The sequence below is a fragment of the Lissotriton helveticus genome, chromosome 1_1, assembly GCF_964261635.1.
Source record: "Lissotriton helveticus chromosome 1_1, aLisHel1.1, whole genome shotgun sequence".
Classification (NCBI taxonomy): Eukaryota; Metazoa; Chordata; class Amphibia; order Caudata; family Salamandridae; genus Lissotriton; species Lissotriton helveticus.
Window position 1 is genome coordinate 1,670,486,511 of NC_136057.1, and position 24,946 is coordinate 1,670,511,456.

Consider the following 24,946-nt stretch of genomic DNA (forward strand, 5'->3'; position numbering starts at 1 on the left):
AGGGATTTGGGTACGATGCATTGTATGGTAGCCCTGAGAATTTTAAAGCATGAAACTCGGCCCTTATTTGTGTGTGGCATTGCCACATTTTTAAGTTGGGCCTGGGTGATCAGATCAAGAAGGCTTAAATTAATTATTTAATCTGAGTTATTAATTGCGCCTGTTTTAGCTAATTTATAAATGTTATCTTTTTATGGAAATCTTAAAGAATGTACTGTTTTGAATCTTTTATATTGAATGCACTGCTTTTTTAGATTTGATTATCGAAATAAAGCCTACTGACTGACTGTATACTCTAAATTGTCTGTGGTCTCTATTAGTCTTCTCTTTTTAATCCATTCACTGATCCTCTGGCTGATCAGTTTCTCTAACCAATTGAGAGGGCCACACTCTGCTTGTACCCAGTCTGACTGAGCCTTGAGCACACACTCAGTTTAGTCACAGCTTTACCACGTTTGATGAATAGTTCCAATCCCTGCACAGGTTGATCCCCAGAAGTATTATTCCTCTTCTTCTTCCTTTTGGAATACAAATCTTGTGCCTTGCATTAGGTGACGTCCTCCTCTCCCACCTTCTTAGTACACGAGTCTCGAGATCCGAATCCCAGTGTGTTTAGGTACCAAGAGTTTTTTTTAGGTATTTCTCAAATAAATAAAAAATTCTGCATAAAAGGGCAATGTTAACTGTTCCTTTTAAATGTATGTGGTTTCATTTGTTTTTAAGTTTGCTCGGTCTTTTTGCATGCATTGTTTATTTTAGACCGCAAGATCGCCGACATCCACAACAGCTTCGGCGCCCCACCCACGCACCCAACCGTCGAACCAACGCCCCCCACCGCTACCCTTCGCACCTGGACCACGGTGACCACCGAAGACACAGCCCGCACGATGAACACCATCCACTCCGGATCACCGACCGACCCCTGCCCACACCACGTCTTCAACAAGGCCGACTCCACCATCGCACCCCAACTCCGGAACATCATCAACGCCTCCTTCAACACCGCCACCTTCCCGGAGAGCTGGAAGCACGCCGAGATCAGCGCCCTCCTGAAGAAACCTACAGCGGACCCCACCGATCTCAAAAACGTCCGCCCCATCTCGCTCCTCCCTTTTCTTGCTAAAGTCATCGAGAAGATCGTCAACAGACAGCTGGCCGCCTTCCTCGAGACGAACGGATCCCTCGACCCCTCGCAGTCCGGCTTCAGAGCCAACCACAGCACCGAGACCGCCCTCATCGCAGCCACCGACGACATCCGGACCCTGCTCGACAAGGGGGAAACAGAGGCCCTCATCCTCCTGGACCTCTCCGCTGCGTTCGACACGGTCTGCCACCGCACCCTAGTCCAGCGCCTCAGCAACATCGGTATCCAAGAGAAGGCACTGGAGTGGATCATCTCGTTCCTCGCCGGAAGAACACAAAGAGTCCGCCTCCCCCCGTTTTGCTCCGAGGCCACCGAAGTCATCTGCGGCGTCCCGCAAGGATCTTCACTCAGCCCCACCCTCTTCAACATCTACATGAAACCTCTCGCAGCCATCGCACGCCAGCACAACCTCAACATCATCTCTTACGCCGACGACACCCAGCTGATCCTCTCCCTCACCAGAGACCCCGACAACGCCAGAACCTGCCTACACGAAGGGATGAAAGACGTCGCCGAGTGGATGAAGGACAGCCGCCTGAAACTGAACTCGGACAAGACGGAAGCCCTCATCCTGGGATCTTCGCCCTCCGCCTGGGACGACTCCTGGTGGCCCCCAGCCCTGGGCACCGCACCCAAGCCAACCGACCACGCACGCAACCTGGGCTTCATCCTGGACCCCTCCCTCTCGATGACCAGACAAGTCAACGCCGTCTCCTCATCGTGCTTCAACACCCTGCGTATGCTTCGCAAGATCTTCCGCTGGATCCCGACCGAGACCAGGAAGACTGTCACCCAGGCACTCGTCACCAGCCGACTGGACTACGGAAACGCCCTCTACGCCGGAACCACAGCCAAGCTACAGAAAAGACTCCAGCGCATCCAGAACGCCTCCGCCCGACTCATCCTGGATGTCCCCCGACGCAGCCACATCTCCAGCCACCTGAGGAACCTGCACTGGCTCCCCGTCGACAAGAGGATCACGTTCCGGCTCCTTACCCACGCACACAAGTCTCTCCACGACCTGGGCCCCAAGTACCTCAATGACCGCCTGACCTTCTACACGCCCACCCGCCAGCTACGGTCCACCAGCCTCGCCCTCGTAGCCGTACCACGCATCCGAAGAGCCACCGCCGGAGGAAGATCCTTCTCTTACCTGGCTGCCAAGACTTGGAACTCCCTCCCCATCCACCTTCGGCTGACCCAGGACCATCTCGCCTTCAGGAAACAACTCAAGACCTGGCTGTTCGAGCAGTAGCATACCCCTCCCCCCAAGCGCCTTGAGACCCTCCCGGGTGAGTAGTGCGCTATACAAATGGCATGATTGATTGATTGATTGATTGATTGATTGATTGATTAGACAAAAAAATTGCACAGCCTCAGAAGAAGTCCCTGGAACCTGGCTTGGCCATAGAAAACAATGGTTTAATTAAAATATAAATCCAATAAAGTGTCTTCATTATATTTTTTTTAAAAGTAATGTCAACAAAAATAGAAACATCTCACATTAGAAAGCCGAATAAAGTTGACTTTGACTTATTTGACTCCAAGACTTCTCACTACCAAGGAAACATTATCAAATAATTGTATTGCATTGGCAGGACAGGATTCCTGAACGCTAGTTTGTGTTGCACATTAGGTTGCTTTGTCCTACTTCTGAGTAATGCTGCTGTTTTCTCCATTTTATTGCTTTTTCAATGTCTCCTTTTTTAACATATTCTCTAATATGTGACAAGGCGGGACTAATAGCATTGGGAGAACTTGATTGTAGATATGCGCAGAGTGTGATTGAAAGTTAGGGGGAATAGATGAGAGGTACTTATGCTTTTTCTCACTACTGTTCGACTATGCTATCATTGCATGTTAACAATATACAAACGTGGAAACCAGCACCTTCAGGGAATGTGAACTGAACAGGTTTCCACTCGTCATAGGGAAAGAAATTACAGACAGAAACCACCTTATGCTGGGAGACTGTGCACGATTGATTCAAGTTTAGTGGAACCTACCCCCCTACAAACAGTGATTTGGGTGAAGGTTGGAGAACTACTTGCTCTCCTACTCCAGACCTGTTTGGTCAGAGTGATCTGACAGTGGTGGGAGAAGGCTTAAAACAATGACCAGGTATCTCTTTTGAGCTAGATCATGTCTCTGCCAAGACGTAGTGCAAACAACAGAATCCTTATCACTGCTGAACTCTGTAGAAAAGCCAGTCTCTAGGCTATGCCTTTCAGTGCCACAGAAGCCATAATTTGTGTCTGTCACCGATAAGCTACAGGCGTAGATTACCTGAATTTCTGTTCAGAACCTTTGTTTAGAAAATTGGATCCTAGTGTGCTGGAGAATTTTGAAGGCGACTGGGTACATTTTTCATTATCCTATAATCCTTAATCTTGTCCCTCCCCTTCCCCAGATTGGACTCATCATCAATTGCATCTTTATTACAGAGGGCAGCCTTTAAGTCCACGTACCGGTTCACCTGGCACCATCTTTTCTTGTTGCAATACCTTGGAGACTCATTAAACTTCTAGAGAAGCACTACCAACAAATGACTTTCTTTATCATCCTGCTTCCTCCCTTATTTGGGTGAGAATTCCTTACACTGATCTGAAAATATTGGAATAAAAGATCCTTGTTCCTGTAAATGTTTTGAATCTTTCCATGTACAAATGTGAGTCCACACGCCTTAGCTCTGCACCCTGGCCAAATACAAATCTTTCTACCAGGCAGAATGCATGAATTCGCTTCTCCAGTACTTTTTCCATATTGGAAACTGTGATTATTTCCCACTCTCTCCTTCATGGATTAGATGTTCTTTTACTAAGTTTTAATTTTGAGTTCCCTAATGCTAGTTTTGATGGCTTTTTTCATTCAGTCGGTAACCTTTTCTTCCGCTCATCCCGTAAAAAGTTGTGCAAGCCCTGAGGGACAACTGTTCTGCGATATAAGTGGCATGGAAAATATCAAGTGTTCCTGGAACTGTGTAAACAAATCGAAGGGAGCATTTTAAAAATGGTAACAAAAGAAACAAAAGTGCCACGCTATAGAACGATAATTTCTCTGTTAAGGGGGGGAACATAACTTTTTCAGACTTCTACCTTCTATTTTTTCCAAGTATCTAGCTTTCACTCATTACAAATATTAAACTGCTGTTGATACTGGGATTTTCAGTCCGCAAGTCAAAGTTAACAAACGTCCTGTGTGGTGTGATTATGAAGCTTAGTGCTATGCTTCAGAAAGGATTCTCATCATTTCAACCAGTGGCCAGTGATTTTTACCTCAGGTCATTGTGCATGTTCTTTACCTTCCCTAAAGCTCACCTGCTTATGAATCCCTTAAGAGTACCTGTGGTCCGAATAGGACAAAGCCGCCATTCAAAGAGAGGACTCCATATCTATCTCTCATCGTTTGTTGAACTCTCTCTAACTGGTGGAAACAATTGCAGACTCTAGAGGAGTTCCCTTCTCAAACCTCCTAATCCTGAGGTGATGATGAAGGATGCCTCAGCACAATAATGCAGAATGCAGATAAGACGCCTAATGACCAAGATACTCAAGTCAAAGAAAGCAACGGTATGGAAATCAACATTCTGGAATTAACTGCAACATGATTAGCCCTTCAAGATTTGTTCTCTGTTGTACAAGGAAAACCGGTCCTCGTGAAGATATCATCAGCCAGTATGTTCTACATAGCACCAGGATGTGACCAGATCCTTAGAGCATTTCAAGACTGTAAACTACTTCGGACCCGTGTGGTTCAGCATCTTTTGTCCATGTAGAGGAAAAAGGCAGACCTCTTAGGCATGCCGCTGGATGAAGCTTTATTAAAAGGCTTTAGACTCCTTATCTTTTGTTGTTTGTCCCTGTCTGTAATTCCTGTTCATAGAAGTGGCTGCAAAGCTCATCATATGCCTTCATGCTGCCATAACGGCAGTCTCTGGGAATTGTGTTTTAACAGATTAAGCAGTATGCTTTTTAGTCATTCCCTCTTATCAAATTGAAACACTTTGGATTTACCATGATCATATTTGTTCAAACTGGATTTGCTCCAGTTTTCCCTTTGTAAGCACTCCAGACAGATCAAACCTCCTACTGAGGAGTGAGGAAGAATTGTGTAACACAAACTGTAGTCGCTCAGATGATCACTGTGGTACGTGCGTTCCATTTGTGTAGGGTAAAAATACTGGAGTCATTTTTGGAAAATGTAAAGTAGGCCAAGAAGCTTTCCAATGAACCACGCTTAGAAGAGATGTTTACCTGGTGCTTGGACAACAGTTGTAATACACTTACTTGTGTAAAGCAAGCACTTCTGCTGCACTGTTTGCATCTGGTACGACTGTGGCAAAATATTACTTCTTGAGGTCTGTTCTGTAAGCTATGAAAGGCTACAAAATGTCTTCATTGGCAATGGCACTCTTCAGATTCCCTTGTTTTTATTGTTTGCCAAATGGTTAGAAATTGAAATGTCCTTCTGTTTGGAATGCAGCCCCAACATAGGAACTGCATGTAGGTCATGCAAAGCTTATAATTTCCTTTTGAACTTGGGTATATGAGCAATCTGAAATTTCTGACTTGGAAAATGAGTTTCTTGTGGTGGTTTACCAGCATAAAGGTTTGTGAGATCCAGACTTTGATTAGTGAACCTTTCATGGTTTCTCATAAGGAAAAAGTAGTTTTGAAAAGTGACTCCTCTTTCTTACAGAAAAGGTGTATTAAAATCATCTGAACTAGATTCAAATTATACAGTTTCAGGATCTGCATATTATAGATGCTCTGAGGGGCACTACAATATAGTGTGGGCACCTTAAGATGATGTAAGGTCTATATACGTTTTATGAATGAAATCGATAGAGAACTTCGATCCACTTACCAGGCCCTCCTGTCAGTTCCTCGTTTTAGGAAACAGAAGGCCGGGGGGGCCAGATTTGCAGTGCTGGCTCCATCCTTTTGGAACTCTCTTCCTCTCGCCCTCAGGATGTCCCCTTCTTACTTGGAGTTTCGCAAACAATTGAAGACCTTCTTGTTCTCCAGATCCACTGCAGCTTAATCCGCTACCCACCGACCCTCGGCTATCTAGCGCTATGAAACCGTTTCGGTAAAAGAGCGCTCTACAAATATTTTAAAATTCAAATTCAAACACAATAAAGGATTTTTAGAAAGTGAGACAGATGTTGCATCATTTCTTCCAAATCACAAGATGTAAGCGATGTGTTAAAATTACATTTGAAGATGCAACATATGACATCAAAAGGCTTATAGGGCCTCCGCGTGATACCCAAAAGATCCCCTCCCCCCACAAAAAGTGAACTCAGACTCTAGCACTGCTAGGAATGTTTCCTTGGTGAAATGTAGCATTATGTCATCATGGTGCATAGACCCGAACCTTTCTTAACTTTCTTTGAAAAAAAATATTTTTAATTATAATTGACTCATTAGTACTAAATTCCAACCTGGTGGGTATCGTAAATATTTCATGTATTTCCTCAAATGTATTTTTAACATTTTTCCTTTTACTGGCACTTACCTATTATTTATAAACCCCGAAGCATATTTTAACGGTTTCGCCTTGAATCTTCCACAAGATCTGGTAGGCAAAAAATTCAGACATGTCTTGTAACTCTCTAAACAGTAGACTCACCCCAAACATTCCCTTCTAAATAGTAAGAGTGCAGCTATGAAATGTGTTTTAAAGTTTAAAAGAAAGGAATACTCTTCGGAGACCAAAGGACACATCAGTTAACTGGAACGGTTGTTCTCCAGCAAGAGTAATTTCCTCAGATTCATAACGTCTGTCCCCCATTAAAATGGGACCCCAAAATATTGCAAAATGAACTGAAAATGCGTTCTTTATGCTAATGCTCCTAGTAGTCCAAAGCGAACATGATCCCTTGTGTTTTTTTAATGCTACTTTTTATTGAATTTTTTCTCGGACGTATCAATTGGGAACAAGGCCACAGTCACATAAGTGCACCTCACAAATAAATAGCATAATTTCCAGTCTGAAAGCAGCCTAGTGGGTGATCACATAAAAAGGCTCATTGCATAACTGCCAACTCTGCCCGTCCCTCACCAAGTTTCAAGCTGACATGCTACTTTCGTTAGTCCAAATGTAATCACCCAGAGAACAGAGCGAGCCTCCGAGTCATTCAAGGAACATTCCACTGTATTGGCACCACTTGGCTCATATTTTGTAATGCTTCTGCGGACACCCTCTGACTGCATCAATGGGAATTTCCATGCTCATACAACGGTCTAGTCCTGTTTTCCATTCTTCCAATGACACAGGATTTGCACAGTTCCAAGATTTAATAATGTCCCTTTTAGTCACAACCAGTCCCAACAACACCAAAGCTGCCTGATATCCATTACTGTCGCTGTCTGTTGTAATATGGAGCGAGAGTGAACTTGGAATCTCTGGAAAGTCTTGATCCCGGCATTCTCCCCCAGAAACGAAAGTACACCCTTCCAGAATGGAAGCAGTTTTTCCCACACCCAGAAAGTGTGTAGCAAGTTACCCCATTGGGCCCCACATCTCAGACATTTTGGCAAAGCTAACATTCCCATCCTCCACTAACTTTCCCACGTATAGTAAACTCTGTTTAAGTATTTCAGGTGAGTCTAAACTGTGAGGCAATTGCTGCTTCTCGTGAGGAGGCTCGAGCCTCTCTCCATTCATCATCCGTTAGCGATCCCGAGTCCCCAGCCCACGCCAGCTGTAATTGATCCAAAGTCTTTTGAATTAACTACCAATGAATAGTGTAAATGGTATATAAGTATGGACAGTCACTCGTCAAGTAGGATCTTAGCCTCTATCGGGCTATTGTCCTGTTATTCTTCTAAGTCTGCTACGTAGGGCGTAAAAGCATGCCAGAGTGCAGGTAGTTAAAAAAGCGGACTTTGCCGTAGCTCATATTCCTCTGTGGCTCTGCAAAGGATTTTAGCGCCAAACCAGAAATGAAGTCCCCAGCTTAGAGATACAGATAGTATGCCAAAACTCGAATCTCTGTAGATCTGACACTTGTCTCAATGTGGTGCCAAACCACAGGACAAACTTTTTGGTCAAGTTCTCCACCTTTGTGGCTGGGGAAAGAGACAATGCTTCCTTCAGATGTAGATTTGTTTTAAAATTTTTATTTATTGACTTTTCAAACAACAACAATACAACCCAACAAGCCAGTCTTATAGGGATCAATAAAGGAGCGCATACATATAAAGTCACTTCAGTACATGATATAAAAGACAAATTACACTGTATCCATCTTCCACAAACCGCAAGCATAATATTAATTAAACAGTAGAGTTTACGCACAGTTTATCCGTATTAACACAAAGGTAGCTATGCTACACATAGCCTTCCCTAAGAGGGCCATTACTACATTTGCACATCCAACCATTTGCCAGAGACAACGTCTCCTGTACTCTAAAATTGGGAGTAGGTGTGAGGTGTTCATATATCACATGTGGGATGTAGTCTGCGAGACCTCCAACGCCACCCCTACAGCTGTTGTTTGTGAACCAGCGTTCCAAGTTAAGTACGGATCTCATATATTAAGGGGTCTAGAGGAGGGTGGCATCAATTCCCAAAATGTACTCAGTTGTGCATGCCCGTATGTAATGTCCCTAACCCAGTCTTTAATGGAGGGCACTCGCTGTCTGCCCCAGTGGACAGCGACCAGTCTCTTTGCAAACAGAAGGAGAAGGGCATGCAGTTTACGGAATTTGGGCGGAGTGTCCTTTACATACCCCAATAGGCCAAGTGTGGGGGACGGGTCCAGCGACACCTCTAATATGTTGTTCACCGACTCAAAGATCTGCATCCAGAAATCGGCTATCTTGGTGCAATGCCACGCCATGTGGAGGAATGTAGCTGCAGTGGCGTAACGAACCTTGAGGTGGCCCCCCTGCAGGGTAAGTGAAGGGGCCCCCTCGGGACTCAATCTAGAGCTCCCAAGCATAAGTGCGGAGCCGACGGGGCCCCCTGGAGGATGAGGGCCCCCCGCACCACGTGGGCTGCAGGGGCCTGTGTTACGCCCCTGCGTAGCTGGGGCATAGCCACATCACCAACCTTCAGATGTAGATTTATAGCATTAGGATAGGACAATTCTCGAGCATTGCTGTTTCCACAGGAAGTACAGCAGGAGAGAGAATGCTCTCCTGAAAAAGGAACGTGGCAGGGAGAACATGGCAGGTAGTTCATAAAGTTGATACAGAAGGACAACCATCTTATATTTGAAGGCGTGTCCCATAATGGACAAGGGGAGTTCGGTCCAGCTCCCGAGGTTACAGGGCAGTGGATCCAACTGGGGCTGAATGTTCCGATCCCATGCCCTCTGCGAATTTCATGTCCCACAGATGCCGAGATACCTTAAGCCGTCTATTAGAACCTGTAGTGGCCCATGCGAGAGGCAATCTATGGGATACATTGAGGATTTTCACTTGTTGATTGTGAGCCCTGAGAACATGATCTCTTGTTCTTTTCTCTGGTATGCAGTGGTTTATACATGTTTTTGCTTTAAATATTACATTGTTTTCAAATTTAAATGTATTCTATTTTCTGGCCTGGCAGCTTTAGGAATCAAATAGGCGTATGAATCCTGGAGTAAAAACACTACTGGAGAACTACTGTGATGAGATGAGTGCACTAACTTTATCCTCAACTGACTCAATCCACAAGCACATGCATAATGGGTACCTTTACCATGGTTTGATGATGCCATTAAGACATTCTTGTGACAAAAATAAAGCTTGATGACAAAGGTCAAGTTGTTTGCAAATGTCTCCATCACAGTAGAGGTGCTTTATTGATTGATTCATTGTGCACATTACCCGTTATGTATTTTTGTGTTTTACAAGTTTATTTTCTTGCAGTTGGCACAAAAAGACATTCTTCCTAAGAGGGAAATATAATTTTAAAACAATTACTTGAATGAATACTGGAATATGCTGTTTAGCTGCGTACGTGTTGTATTGTGAAAATGTATTTTAGTGAAGACATGTCTTGCTTTGAAGTACATTCTGTCTGTAGAATTGAGTGGGGAATCTGGTTCTCGGGAGAGAGTTCAACTTAGATTGGATTCTGATTGCAAAAACAATGTGTATGTGGTGTTTACCTTCCATGAAGAGGAAGTTAATTAACGAAAGAGCAGTGGTGAAGCTCAAAAGTGACCTGGTGCTGTTATTGTCTAAATGCACACTCATGCTGAGCCTGAGACTAACCAACTTTAAGGGAAGGAAATTTAGCTGAGATTAGACCTCTCACTTGATACATTTTTAATTTTAATTGTATTAAGTCGTTTTTTAAAATGATTCACACCCCTGGCGTCATTCCTTTAGAACCCTAAACCATCGATTTCGTAAACTTAGCTTTTTGTGTAGTAAAAACAGCCCAACATAAAACTGTTTGGCTGCTTTAATTACAAAAGGCATTTGTTTTAAAATCCATGTTTCATTGAGATAATATCATACTTATGCAATATTTTCCTCTTTTCCACAAATGACATCCTTCTTGTGAAATGCCGTTTCTATCCAATATTCTGTATTCTCTTATAGTTTCTATCTCGAAGGAGGCAGGTTTTGAGATCTGACTCTTCCAGATAGAATGCGTGTTTTAATAAAGCAAAGCTTTTTCCCTGAAGCCCTATATTCTTAACTACTTCAGTATTTCCCCTTTTTTGCTGCAGACAACCAATTGGCATAACCCACCATTTCACTCACTGTTTTCGGTAAACAACTCCCTGTTTGGAACCCCCCACACACATTTTTAAGCTAAGTAAACCTAAATCAACTTTGGATATAAAATGTACTCCACGGATAACATAATATGGTTCCGTAATGGCGCCTTAAGGTTCAGGTGACATATACAATCACCTGACTTTTGCCTCGTGGTTTATAATGTCACTAGCATCTCTCAGTGGCAGTATAGGATCATACTATGTGATGACACATTATATATCCCCTTTCTAGCTTTGTATATAGATATGTTTCGGCAGTGATCCTGCCTTTATCAATCTAAACTTGTGCCATCTTGTTGCTCCATTTAAACATACAATAGACATAAATAGCATACTTCATTGCTAGCAGCTTAGATAATATACTGTAAGCAAGCCACTACAAAACCAGTGAAATTCAGTAGTTATAGCTACCTGAGCTAACTATAACTTACACCCCACAATGCACTGCTTATGACCTCACATATTATGTCACTCGGAACATGGTCAGTGACATGATGACATCTCAAATTACATCATCCAGTGAGTGTAAGTTTTTTGTAAATGTTTTTGAGACTTGAAGATATATACTAAGCTACAGCATAAGTTAAATTATTATTCTTTCTGTACTAGAAGACATACTATTTCTAACATAACTCATCTGAATGGCTGTTTGACCGTATCAGTGTGTGAGTAGATATCTGAGTGGATGTATGGGTGTATGATGTGTTAGTGAGTATGTGAGTAGCTGTATGGGTGAGTGAGTAGCTGTGTGAGTGGCTGTATTGGAGAGTGAGTGGGTGTGTTAGTGGCTGTATGGGTGATTTAGTGGCTGTGTGGGTGGTTGTACGGGTGAGGGAGTGGGTGTGCGAGTGACTGTAAGTGTGAGCGAGTGAGTGGGTGCGTGAGTGGTAGTATGGATGTGTAAATGGTCATGTAAGTGGTTGTGTGAGTGGATGTATGGGTGAGTGAGTGGCTGTGTCAGTGGCTGTTTGGGTGAGTGTGTGGGTGGGTGTGCAAATACCTGTATGGGTGAGTGAATGGCTGTGTGAGTTTCTGTATGGGTGATTAAGTGGGTCTGTGAGTGGCTGTAAGGGTGTATGACTGGGTTTGTGAGAGACTGTATTGGTGAGTGAGTGGGTGCCTGAGTGGCTGTATGGGTGTGTGAGTGGCTGTGTGAGTAAGTGGGTATGTGAGTGGCTCTATGGATGAGTGATTGGTTGTGTAAGCACTGGTATTGGTCTGTGAGAGGGTATGTTATGGGTTATGTGGGAGTGGGTGTATGAGAGGTTCTATGGGGATGTGAGTGGATGTGTGAGTAGTTCTGTGGATGATGTCATCAGTGCTGTCACTGACCATGTCTTGAGTAATATATGTGAGATCGTAAGCTGTGCATTCAGGGGGTGTAAGTTTTAGTTAGCTAAGGTAACCATAACTGCTGAATTTCACTGTTTTTGTATGAGTAAAATGTGAACCTAACTATAATGTCTCTGTAACCTTTAGTTTTTTAAGTGAATTTCTAAGGTTTTTTTTTCAATTTTATTTCCTAACTATAATGTGCCTGTAAACTTAGTTTTTTGTGTGAATTTCTAAGGTTTTTTAAATTCTATTTTCTAACTATAACGTCCCTGTAACCTTTGTTTTTTTCCAATGAATTTCTACTGTTTTTTTAAATTATATTTCCTAACCATAATAACAGCCCTGTAACTTTTCTTTTTAAAGAGAATTTCCAAGGTTTTTAAATTTTCTTTTCTAAATGTGTGACCTATAACCTCTGAGAGTGAGCGTGTGAGTGAATGCATGAGTGTTTCAGTGTGTGTGTGTGTGAGTGTCTCAATGGGCCTGTCATTGGGTGTGTGTGTCTTAGTGGGTCTGGGAGTGGCTGCATTAGTATCACTCTAGGTGTGTGAGTGACTGTGAGTCTCTGAGTGGGTTTGTGAATGGGTGTGTGGGTCTGGGAGTGGCTAGACCATATTTGAATGGGGAAGGGGAGCCGTGTGGTCCCCTTCCTCGAGCTGATTTTGACCCCGGGGACCCCATCCTCCAAGGCCCAGCCATTATATTATGGGGAGGAGGGCCACGCAGAACTCCTCCCTTGTCCACATCTCTTGGGTGCACCCAGTGTGCAATGGTACCGCGGGGGGCGCCTCAAGGTCCCCGCTGTCCCAGCCGGCTGCCCTCCTCCTGCGGGAGCCGGCATTGCTGCCGCAAGCAGGAAGCTGCTTTAAATAGCAACTCCCTGCTTGCGGGAGCAATGGTTTTCATCTGTATACCTGCACACATATTTGCGTGCCAGGAAACAGATGAAAACTCTGCTTTCGGCAAGCCGGAGCTCTTTCACAGCACCTGCTTGCAGAAAGCGGAGTTATGCTTACTTTTGCTTGACAGGAACTGTTAGCTCCTACCAAGTAAAATCAAAACACTACTTCCCAAGGATGGACACCACGGGAGGTAGCAGAAGCCGGCCCTGGAAGGTCGCGGTCCCCAGGGACATCCATGACTCCACGAGGGGGGCCGCATTCATTTGATCTGTAGCCCCAGGGAGGTGGCAGTCCTTGGGGCTGTGAGGGAGGCCGTAGTGGCACCTTCCCCACAATCTTTTCATCTTAAGCCTGGGGAGTTGGCGGTCCCTGGTGTTGTGGTGGAGGCTGTATGGGCCCTACATTCATTTTATCTTTAGCCCCAGGAAGGTGGCAGTCCAATGGGCTGAGTGGGATGCCATAGGAGCTCCTCCCCCACAATCATTTTATCTTTAACCCTGGACAGTTGGCCATTCCCAGGGCTGCGGGGAGGCCATATGGCCCCCGCATTCATTTTATCATTAGCCCAGGGAGGTATAATTTACCAAGGCTGCAGGGGGGCTGCTTGGGCCATGCCTGCATTTATTTAACATTTGCCCTGGGAAAGTGGCGGTTCCCAGGGTGCGGGGTGTGCACAGGGGTATCCCCTGCAAACATTAAAATCAGTGCCCATCGAGGTGGCGGTCCGTGGGGCTTCCTTAAGACATAGAAGGGGGTGCCATGCACCTCTTCCTGCATATATTTGCTCCTGCCCCCAGGACCTGGCCCACCTGGGGCATAAACATTAGTAAAGCCCAACACCACATCTGGGTATTCCTACCCTGCCCCCTTTTCTTATTTTTAAACTTTTTTCTGTGGAACTCAGCTGAAGCTGAGTCCCAAGATGGCTGCCAATGCTTTCTGGTTGATGTGTTGGCAGCCAATCAGATTTCAGCATGGGACTGTCGGATCCTCAGAGGATCCACGTCCATAGATACAAATTTAGATTTCGGTTAATATCTCTAAACTACTAAATGGATTGACAACAAATCTGAAAAGGGCACTTCTCTAGACCAACAGCTACTTTTCTGTCAATGTTGGTGTAATTCCATTCAGCGGTTCGGGCTGTAGCTGTGTCTAAATTCCCTAAGGAAAATTGCATGGGGAAAATGTGTTTTGAGACAACACCCCCCCCCCTTTTCTCAACCACAGCTTGATGGATCACCTCAAAACTCTCAAGACAGCTGCTGAAGTCAGCGCCATACTACCCTTGAAAATTTTGCCAGGATACTTCAAACGGCATCAGAGTTATTGGCAAAAGAAATGCACTTCCTATGAAAACTAGGTCCTAACAATAACTCCCTACTGGCGACTGCTAGTAGATAATGTGTGTGTGTGTGTGTGTGTGTGTGTGTATATATATATATATATATATATATATATATATATATATATAAATGTGTGTGTTTAGATGTATACATATGTATGTATGAGTTCAGGTTTTTAGGTTTTGTGTACTTGGTTAGCCAAAGTGAAGATACATTATCATTCATTTGAATAATGTCAAGAATTACGGCAACAAAGTCATTTATTTGCTAGATTTCTTGAAATAGGTGCACTTCAGTCTGTAATCAAATGAGCTTTGAAGACATGGGCACATATGACATATATGTACGTAAGTTTAATTTAATTTCTTTGTGACTCGTATCCATTTTGATGTAGATTTCTGCCCTGGTTGGATGATTATTTCCTGTTGAGAGACATGCCCCTAGTTTCCTCTGATCCCCTTCATCTTGCATATAATAATGGTGCCACCTCAGTTTTCATGTCATCTCTTATTGTCGTCTTATGTTCAGGGTCCAGCAAACAACACGACTCACTACTACTAAGCTCAATGAACATACACATGCACTGTAATATATCATGTTCCAGAATATGTTTTTCTTGGTGTAATATTGACAGAGTATTTTTGTAGATTCTAATTTTTCTTCTTGTTTTACAGGTGCTTAACCTATTCTTGGCCTTGCTACTGAGCTCCTTTAGCGCAGACAATTTAGCAGCACCTGAAGAGGATGGAGAAATGAACAACCTTCAGATTTCTGTCATCCGGATTAAAAAAGGGGTAGCTTGGTTTAAGAGTAAAGTCCGTGAGTTTATACAGACTCACTTCAAAAAGAGAGATGCGGACGAAATCAAACCATTGGATGAGTTGTACGAAAAAAAGATCAACTGCATCGCTAACCATACAAGGGCGGACATCAACAGGGACATGGATTACCAGAAAAATGGCAACGGCACGACCAGCGGCATCGGGAGCAGTATGGAAAAGTACCTCATTGAGGGGGACCATATGTCCTTTATACACAATCCCAATTTGACTGTCCGAGTGCCGATTGCAGTAGGGGAATCTGATTTCGAAAATCTAAATACAGAGGAATTCAGCAGTGAATCTGATGCAGAAGGCAAAGATGTAAGATTTCGCTTTCAAGTATATTAGGCTTTGAGGTGATGTTGTTTTATGCCGTACATTTAAAAGCTGGGCATGAATTGATTTATTCATGAGTAAAATATTTAGCATTCCTTGTAGAAGGGGCTAAGTACATTTTTAAAACATTGGTATTTTATGCTGTAAACCATGGTTTCCATGTAGCTTCTAGTTTATGTAACTGAAAAGATGCATTGTTACTTTGAAGCCTTTTTTCAGTTAGTCTGGGTTTCAGCAATAGTTGAATGACTTGTGGCAGGCCACTGATCTGGATGCATCGGTAGCAAAGTGTGGCCTAAACATTGGTCAGACTTGTGTGAATCCCTTATTTCCCACTTTTTCTGTAGGATTTATTGGACTGATTACATTGAGTTAAACATGGCAGTAGCCTTTTTATCTGATGGGAGGTAAATTTACCTTTGGTTTAGAATCTTCAATTGTTCAAAGTATGATTTACTTAAGCAAGGTCTCTTTCCGTAATGTGGCAATCTGTGAAAGTGTATGCATGCCCTTATAGAAAAATTGAATCCTGCTCCAACTTTTGTCTTCAGGGTTTTCTTCTTCTTTAGTGTGTTTTCAACAGCCCTCGATCAATTTGAAAAGGTACCAAGTAAATGATAATACTAATGTCACCTTTTAGAAATAATTGGTCTTAATGTCTCGTAACCGTTTCTGAATAATTGGTCACCAATCCCGCTGCCCCTAATCATGATTGACTTAAATGTATATTTGTGTCCGCAAGAGCGCCTCTGTAGTTATTGCTAAGGCTCAGTTTTCATGTGCTTGTAGCTTTGGGCCCGTTTCATGAAAGTGAATGAAACCTGGCACTCTCTTAAGGACATATGATTAATTTCTGGCATGTCAGTTTTTCTGCTTATCTGTCTTTGGGGAGGGGAAACAAAACGTGCAAGCTTTTTCACCACCACATGCTTATCAGCATTGACAAAGCTGCAACTTAAGTGAGCATATGGCGTTTTTCTACTCTGATGTAAATACATTCATTAGATTTTCTTAAATAGTTGTGATGAAATGCTATGCTGGATGGCAGACCAAGTGTTTAATTGGAGAGATAAATGTGTGTATCTTGTCAGTTAATTTGTGGATCTTTCACAGAACCAGAACTGTGGAGGATTTGAAGATCCAAAATGTTAAAAAAATGTATCAAATTTTAAAAGTTTTTTTCCCTATCTAATACTTGATATGCAGATCCATGGCAAATTTGAGGATCCAGGCAGTCATATTAGCTGGCAGCCACAGGTAACCAGCACAGGATTAATCACACTCTAAAAAAGAGGTACGAGAGGAAACAGACCTTCCCGAGTCCTCCCTCAAAAATGCCTTACCACACACATAAAGAAGGAAAGGCCTTTGAATTCAGTGATAATTTGGTAGTCTGTTTTTTGGGAAAACCCTCAGGGTTTTTAATACTGCCCTCACCTACTAGATAGTGGAATGCTTCATCATAGGGCTGCTTCTACACCCTACTGGCCAACATACAGGGTGGAGCAAAAAAATATTTTTGGGAAAACTCTAGGGATCCATTTATGCAGAGGCAGTGGTTTTGGTTAAAACTATCTAGTAGGGTTACCCTCTATATTACTTTATTCTTGGGTCCTTCTTGATAGGGTTAAAAAATGTATATTACGGGTGTACTAAGGGAATTAGTGTCCCTGTCACCCTCTCTGCTTCATGTCATTGACATGTCTCTTACCAATTTTTCTAGCCCCCTAGGGGTCTATGGCATTCCTCAGGATGTAGATCCCGTATTATCCTCCCTACTATATATTTCCCAGGTGAGGATTATTGTGTACACTTAACTGTCCTGTTATAGTAATACATCGGAAAATTCTTATGACAAAATACAAATAAAAATCAGCATTAGTTTCTGTACATTTGAGTAACTCCTCAATATAGTATGTGGGTTTAACACATTATGCCACTTATGTGTTACCCTAACATTGGTTTTCCCCACTTCATATCTTTTGCACTTTTTGTATAGCTGTTGTGATTTTAAGTTTTATTATTTCGCACCGACACTGCACCTCAATCATATGGCATAGTAACACATAGCAATTATTTGTAAACACCGGTGTCCATCATTTTGGATGGACATGGGTATTTACAAATAATTGCAGGGCACCAAATCATTCATCCTGAGGTAAAATTGTACGGCCATTCAGGGTGCTCGGGGGAACATCCCCTGACCACAGGGTGAAGTTGGGAATGGTTTAAAATTCAAAGAGAAAAGCAAAACAAATCTAATTTTCACTGTAGGATTCGCAGACTTGGAATTAGGTCCTCAAAACCTTGGACTGATGGGCACATTAAATGAAAACTGTACCATTATAATATGAGGCTCGTGAAAATAATGGAAACCAAACAGTGCAACACTGCATAGTCAAAGATAGTGAACACTGAGACTGGTGCTGGGCATGTTTCTGGGCACAGCCCAGAGCCCACTGCACACTACCCTTGAACCACTGTTTCAGGGACATGGATAGCAGGGTTTGAGTGCATGATTGCTGTATCATAGGACCCTGCTCTAGGTGAGTCCCTGTAGCCAATACCCCCTGCCCATGCCAAATGGTCAGCTCCGCATGAGAGGTTAACAAAGTAACTTGTTCACAGAGCATGTCTGCAGGCCAGTCCCTGCTGCCTACAACCACTGTGCACAGTCAAAGGCAATGCACAGTGGGAGTTAGCTACACTGAAAGCTGACCAAGCCTATCTGCACCTGGGGCGAAGGTTGGCCACAGGACACGTCCTACAGACAATCCTTGCGTAGTGGAGTTTGGCCACATGGGAGTCTGGTTGCTAAGCTTTGCAGGTACACCCTAATGGGCACAGCCATAGGCAGTTTTCTTGATTCAAGTTGTTTAGGCATTGTTAGTGAAATTGTTCAAAGATAAAGTATCTGCATAGAAGATAATAAACGGTCAATGAAAAGAAATACTGGTAATGCTGATCAAGTAGAAGCAGCAAAAAACAGCAGAAAATGTGTATTGCAGTATCCTGCTTCAGACACAATATCATGCATGGTTTTTGGCAGTCAGGTAAACTTTTGCCCAGCACTGCCTACAAAAGTAAGCTTTGGACTCCATGTCTGGTGGCTTTGAGACCTGCGCTGCCTCAGATGTGTTGTGAAGAGGGTCTACAGCTGTACGACTCGCCTCTGCTCAGTCACCAGTCTCTCAAAAGATGGCAGTCACCAAAGAGAGAGGAAAGGGGCATGTGCCTCATCTCAATTATGTGAGAGTAGTCTTGCATCTAGGCTGCTCCTTCTTTTTTGACATATGTTGATGTTTTTGCAAGTATTGATGCTTTTAGTGCACACTTTATGACTCATAATTGCATTAAATTGCGAAATGTTCTATAACCATTGTTTTGTCTTTGAGCTAGAAAACGGATGACACCAGCTCTTCGGAAGGAAGTACAATTGACATAAAGCCAGAAGCAGAAGAAATACCAGTTGATCAACCAGAGGAATATTTGGATCCTGATGCCTGTTTTACCGAAGGTAGTTAATGATAATGATTATCATGTTAATGTAAAAGGGAGCCCATCAAATTGTAAGTGCTTTTTCTGAGTTTCATATGATGGATGTTGTGTCAAATGTTGTTTGACCAATAAGTGTGAATTTCTAATGCCTTTCCTTTTACTTGCATTGCCAGTGGTGCTTTAGCCAACGGAGGCTCTGCTTGATAAATCAGTGTTAAGATGAATTGAGCAGCCCTGGTTACAAATCGGGAATCAGATCCACTCATCAGCCATGTTATGTTAGATACACTTACTATAGCACAGTGAATCACCCCCGAAGGGGTATCTCGCGGCTGGAGCACAATCCAAGTAGGAGACGGGAACAAGAGTATAGGGAATTTAAAATAGCCAGGTTTTGAGAAGCTTTTTGAAATGGGCGGCACAAATGTGTACGGGTAATCTGTTCCAGTGATGTGGGCCAAGGTAAGAGACAGATCGGCTGCCATATTTGGATATATGAAAGTGGGGGGAACAGAACAATAGCTGATCTTTTGATCTCATATTTGAAGAGGGGAGATGGGGTGAAGTTTGTTTTGAAGATTCACTGGGACCTTGCCCGATAGGGATCTGCGTACCAAGCACAGGAGCTATGATTCCATATTGAGGCAGACACAGACAGGCGTCCATTTGGCGCATCAGCTAAAGTGCGGCTAGAGAGAGTTCATGGGGAAAACAAAGGGCGAGTACTTTAGTAACATGTCAAACGGACATGTGGATAGTGCTTCTCTTTCCCTCTTCATTGATGTTTTGGGTTGATAGTAGTGTTTCAGTTGCTGCCACCAGGAGGGCACTTCCATAATACAGGTGGCTGACCGCAAGAGCCTGAGTGAGAGTTCTTCTGGAGTGAAGGGGTAACCACTGAAATGCATTTCTAAGCATGTGCATAATTCCAAAATAGGTGCCACATTAAAAGCCTACTTGCTTCCTCATCATGAGATTATCGTCTACTCAAATGCCTAAATTCTTTACCGCCTTTCAGGTTGTAAAGTTATACTGAGTTTGGACGGCCATCAGTCATCCGACAATGTGCATGGGCTTTACCAAACAGCAGAATCTCACATTTGTTGCTGCTAAGTTCCTAGCAATTGTGGGATATCCAGGATGCAACTTTCCTCATACATTTTCTGAATTTGAGTTTTACAGGTTCAGGTTTGGCCCTATGGAGATGATTATTTGTGTGCCATCTGCATATGAGCTTACATCTAGGCCGCAGGCTGTTACCACCTGAGCCAGTGGGGCAACTTATTTGCTAAAAACCATAGGGCTCCGCGAAGAGTCCTCTGGTACCCCTTTGTCTATTGGCATGACACAAGATTTAAATGGTCCTAAGTTGATTTTCTGGGTGCAATTGCTGAAGAAGTCCTGAAGCCATCCCAGAGCCTTTCCACTGGCAAAAGTCTCTGGACCATGATGCTATGTGAGATGGTGTTGAATGCTGCGGATAGGTGGAGTAACACCAGCATGGCTGTAAAACCACCAGGGAGAGCTTGATGGTGTCTAGTACCGCCATCAATGCGGACTCTGTACTGTGTGAGGCTCTGAAGCCTGATTCAGAGTAGTCCGGGATGGCATTTGTTTTTTGTTGTTGCTTCACTAAGCTTTCCAGATTTTTGCTTAGGTAGGGTATGAGTGATATGGATCGATAGTTTGTAAGTTTCAGAGGGTCCGCATTATTTTGTTTCCAAATGGGCAAAACTTGTGCCATTTTCCAAGCGAGAGGAACAGTTGCAGTGCTTAAAGAAAGGTTAAGTAGTGCTGTGTTGGCAGGAAGCAGCGTGGTAGCAAGTGTCTTCATAATGTGGGGAGGGAAGAGGTCAGAGGGGGAACTTGATTTCATTCTGTTCATCATTTCCAGCGCAAGTTCCGACGTGAACAGTTGGAGGTGCTCCACAGAAATGGGGAGATTGGTAGGAGGGGAGATGGTGGTTAGGGTATTGTTTAATGAGAGACTGTGAGAGAGGTTTATATAGATAGTTGCGATTTTTTTCATCAAAATGGTATGCCAGGACACCAAATTGTTCCTGGGAAACAGGGGTGGAAGATGTACAGCCCATAGGCCTCATAAACTCATTTAAGACTTTAAATAGGTTCGAGGCATGTGGGCTGCTGAATTCATATCTGTGCATAGATCGCCGCCTAGTGTTGGGTCCGGATGATTGCACATTGTTGTCCTGGAAGAGTCTTCGAAGTATCACGAGATAGGTGGCTCCTCCCTCGGACTACAGTGCGCATGGGCATCCTCTCCATCCTCAGATTGTTTTTTTCTGCCATTGGGTTCGGATGTACTTTCCAGCACTCCAAGTTCGGAATCAACACAAACTTTTCTAACGGCCAAAAGGCCTTCGGATCCGTCGGTATTGTTAAGCGCTCGGTACCGATACACTTCTTCAACATCTGTTGTACTCCGGTCGTCGAATCGGGCCGTTAGGCCTTCTCGACGCCACGTGGACCGACCGTCGATGGAACGAAGTCCATTCAAATACTGCTCGCAGTGCAACTCAAAGTTCCCGCACACAGATAAGCATCCAGTGTGCAACACATGTCTATCTCCAGATCACAATGAAGATAGTTGCCTAGCCTGTGCCCAGTTTCGGTCAAAAAAGACGTTCCGGAATCGACGGGCGGCGAGGCAAGAAATGCAGAGGTCGGCACCAGAGCCCGAGAATATCTTCGACGATGAGGAAGACCTAGTTAACGCCGTAAACTCGGATCAAGACGAAGAACAATACTCGGAGCACGACTCCGAATATTACCTCGACGAGGAAGAACAAATCCTCGATCTCGAGGGATACGATCAAGACATCGTAGCTGTCGAAGACGACTCCGAAGACGACAAGGGGCGAACCGTGAGTACACCGCCCCATAAAGGCACTACACCGATATCAGAGACTCCGGTCGAGGCATCGCCAGCAGGCCTTAGCCAAGACCAACATACTGGTTCTATAGCCCCGCCATACCGCCCGGCTAAGAACATACAAAAAGAGCCTTCTGAGACACGACATACGACACCGGTTCCATCGAAACCGAAAATCGTCGACAATACCGTCTTCGGACCGAATATTGTCGAACCGAAGGTGATTAAGCTGAAGGGCGTCGACCCGAAGGCCACAATTCCAATACAACCTTCGAAGCCAAAGACCGTCGAGTCGACATCGAAGACAAAAGCCGTCGAGTCGACCTCGAAGCCAAAAGCCGTCGAGTCAACCTCGAGGCCAAAGCACGTCGAATCGACCCCCAAACAGAAGCACGTCGACTGGACCTGCAAGACAAAGCACGTCGAATCGAGCAAATCTGGCTCAACTATCGACAAAGGCAAAAAAACGGTCGACGGCAGCAAAAGGGCGACGCCCAAGACAAACGTCGAACCGAAAGTGAAACCTAAGGTGGACCAAAGCAAATCGGTTGAGCCGAAGCCCATCGATCCAAAGAGGGGCATTGAGCCAAAGCCGCAGGCTCCGAAGACACCGATACCACCTAATCACGCTGCCGAACCGACGAAACCGCTCGGTCCAAAGAAGGTGGTGAAGCCTGTAAAAGACGTCCAACCGACAAAACCTGTCGAAAAAACTCAAAAACCAATCCAACCACCAAAAGCGGTCGAACCCATTAAAGGCATCGAACCGAAAAAGGTCAAACCAAAACCTACGGCACCAAGGCCAAAAACTGTGGAAGAAGAGATTATCCATCCAGACCCCTCCACAGAAGACCAGTCAAAACTATATATTGACCCAAAAACTGGGAAAGTGATTGTTTACACAAAAAAGAAAAGACCTCTGCTTACTCAAGACTTTTCTAGAATTCCACTCAAGAAAAAGAGAGACTGTGCTACCTCTCCTATACTTTTTGAACCTATCTCTCCAGCTATGCCTACTACTCCACATGCCCCAGGCTCAAATGCACGCTCTGACTACAACCCAGATGAAGATCAGGAAGCAGATGTGGGGTTTGGTTATCCACAAAACCCATATGAAAACCCCAACTCACAGCAATGGGGTGGGGGAGGTGAACCAGACACTGAGGGGACTCTGCCCATTACAGACCCTACAGTATACCCAACTAAGCCATCACCAACAGAAGATACAGTGGCTTTTAACTCTCTAATAGATAGAGCAGCAAGCTACCATAATGTAGATATGCATTCTAATGCCCTTGAAGAAGACTTTCTATTTGATACATTAACAACATCGGAAAGAAATGTCAAAACACTCCCCATGTTGAAGGGCGTCTTAAAGCACGCAAATGACATTTTTAAGGACACTGCTAGGGCACGTGTCATAAACCCTAGAATTGAAAAGAAATATAGGGCTGCACCTATAGACCCCACATACATCAAGGGACAACTACCTCTAGACTCCTTCTTGGTATCCAACACACGAAAACGTGCAAATTCACAGACTACTGGAGAGGCTGCTCCTCCTGACAAGGAGTCCAAGATTTTAGAAGCATCAGGCAAGAGAGTAGCAGCTCAGACAGCAAACGCATGGAGAATAGCCAATACACAGGCCTTGCTGGCCAGATATGACAGGGCCCACTATGATAGTTTAGAGGAACTTCTCCAACGCTTACCTGAGCCTTACAAGAATCAGGCAGTTGAACTTATACAGGAGGGAAAGCTCATCACAAATGCCTCAATTAAATGTGCTCTAGACGCGGCAGACACAGCTGCCAGATCTATCAACACAAGCGTACTGCTTAGGCGACATGCATGGCTTCGCATATCAGGCTTTAAGAATGAAGTCCAATCCACTATTCTTAATCAGCCCATAAACCTAGATTTTGTTTGGTCCAGCGGTTGACTCAATTCTGGACAAAATGAAAAAGGACGCAGAAACGGCGAAGTCCATGGGAGCCCTTCAGTCCCAACAACACAGAGGCTCCTTTCGTCGCTCCAATTATAGAGGAGGAGCGCGCAGTAATACATCACAGCAATCCTCCACCTACAAAAGTAACACGCAATCCACATACAACAAGAACTCTAGCAGGGGTGGATACAGAGGAAATAATACCAAAGGAAGAGGTCGTGGAGGCAATGCAAATAGATCCTCCACTAACACCAAACAGTGACTTCTTGGCACTACCCCAGACCATATAACACCGGTCGGGGGAAGACTACAACAATTTCTGCCAGTCTGGTTAAATATCACTACAGACAAGTGGGTCAGGCAAATTATCCAACATGGCTATTGCCTAGAACTCACCTCAACACCACCCAACATACCACCCGTGCACCGTCCAATGTCACAGGAACATATAATGCTACTACAGCAAGAGGTCATTAGTATGCTGCAAAAGGGGGCCATAGAACCAGTCCCACTCCAACATCAAGGAACAGGAGTATACTCACTATACTTCCTTATTCCAAAGAAGGACGGTTCTCTCAGACCAATATTGTACCTCAGGCCCCTCAACCTGTACATTTTGTCAGAGCACTTTCATATGCTCACTCTCCAACAAGTCTTACCATTGCTTCGCCAGGGAGACTTCCTAGCAACTCTAGACCTCAAGGACGCATACTTTCATATACCAATACACCCTGCTCACAGAAAGTATCTAAGGTTTACCATTGAAGGACAGCACTACCAGTTCAAAGTACTACCATTTGGTGTCACAACAGCTCCACCAAATGCCTAGCTACAGTGGCGGCACATCTCAGGAGACAACACATCCATGTGTCCCCATATCTGGACGATTGGCTAATACACGCGCCATCAGCCCAGCAATGTGCCAACCACATGTCAAAGACCATCCATCTCCTGCATAGTTTAGGCTTTTCGCTAAACTACCCAAAGTCGCACCTG

The 24,946-nt window shown here is 44.1% G+C and overlaps 1 protein-coding gene across 2 annotated transcripts in view; it reads left to right on the forward strand.

Annotated features, from left to right (window-relative positions):
- The window catches only part of SCN8A (sodium voltage-gated channel alpha subunit 8), a 566,978-nt gene that overhangs the window by 342,610 nt on the left and 199,422 nt on the right, over window positions 1-24,946 (forward strand). For both annotated transcript variants that reach the window (XM_078688933.1, XM_078688934.1), the window contains exons 16-17: window positions 15,129-15,596; window positions 19,011-19,128. In XM_078688933.1, the coding sequence (XP_078545059.1) occupies window positions 15,129-15,596; window positions 19,011-19,128 (586 nt within the window). The remainder of the gene's footprint in view (window positions 1-15,128; window positions 15,597-19,010; window positions 19,129-24,946) is intronic.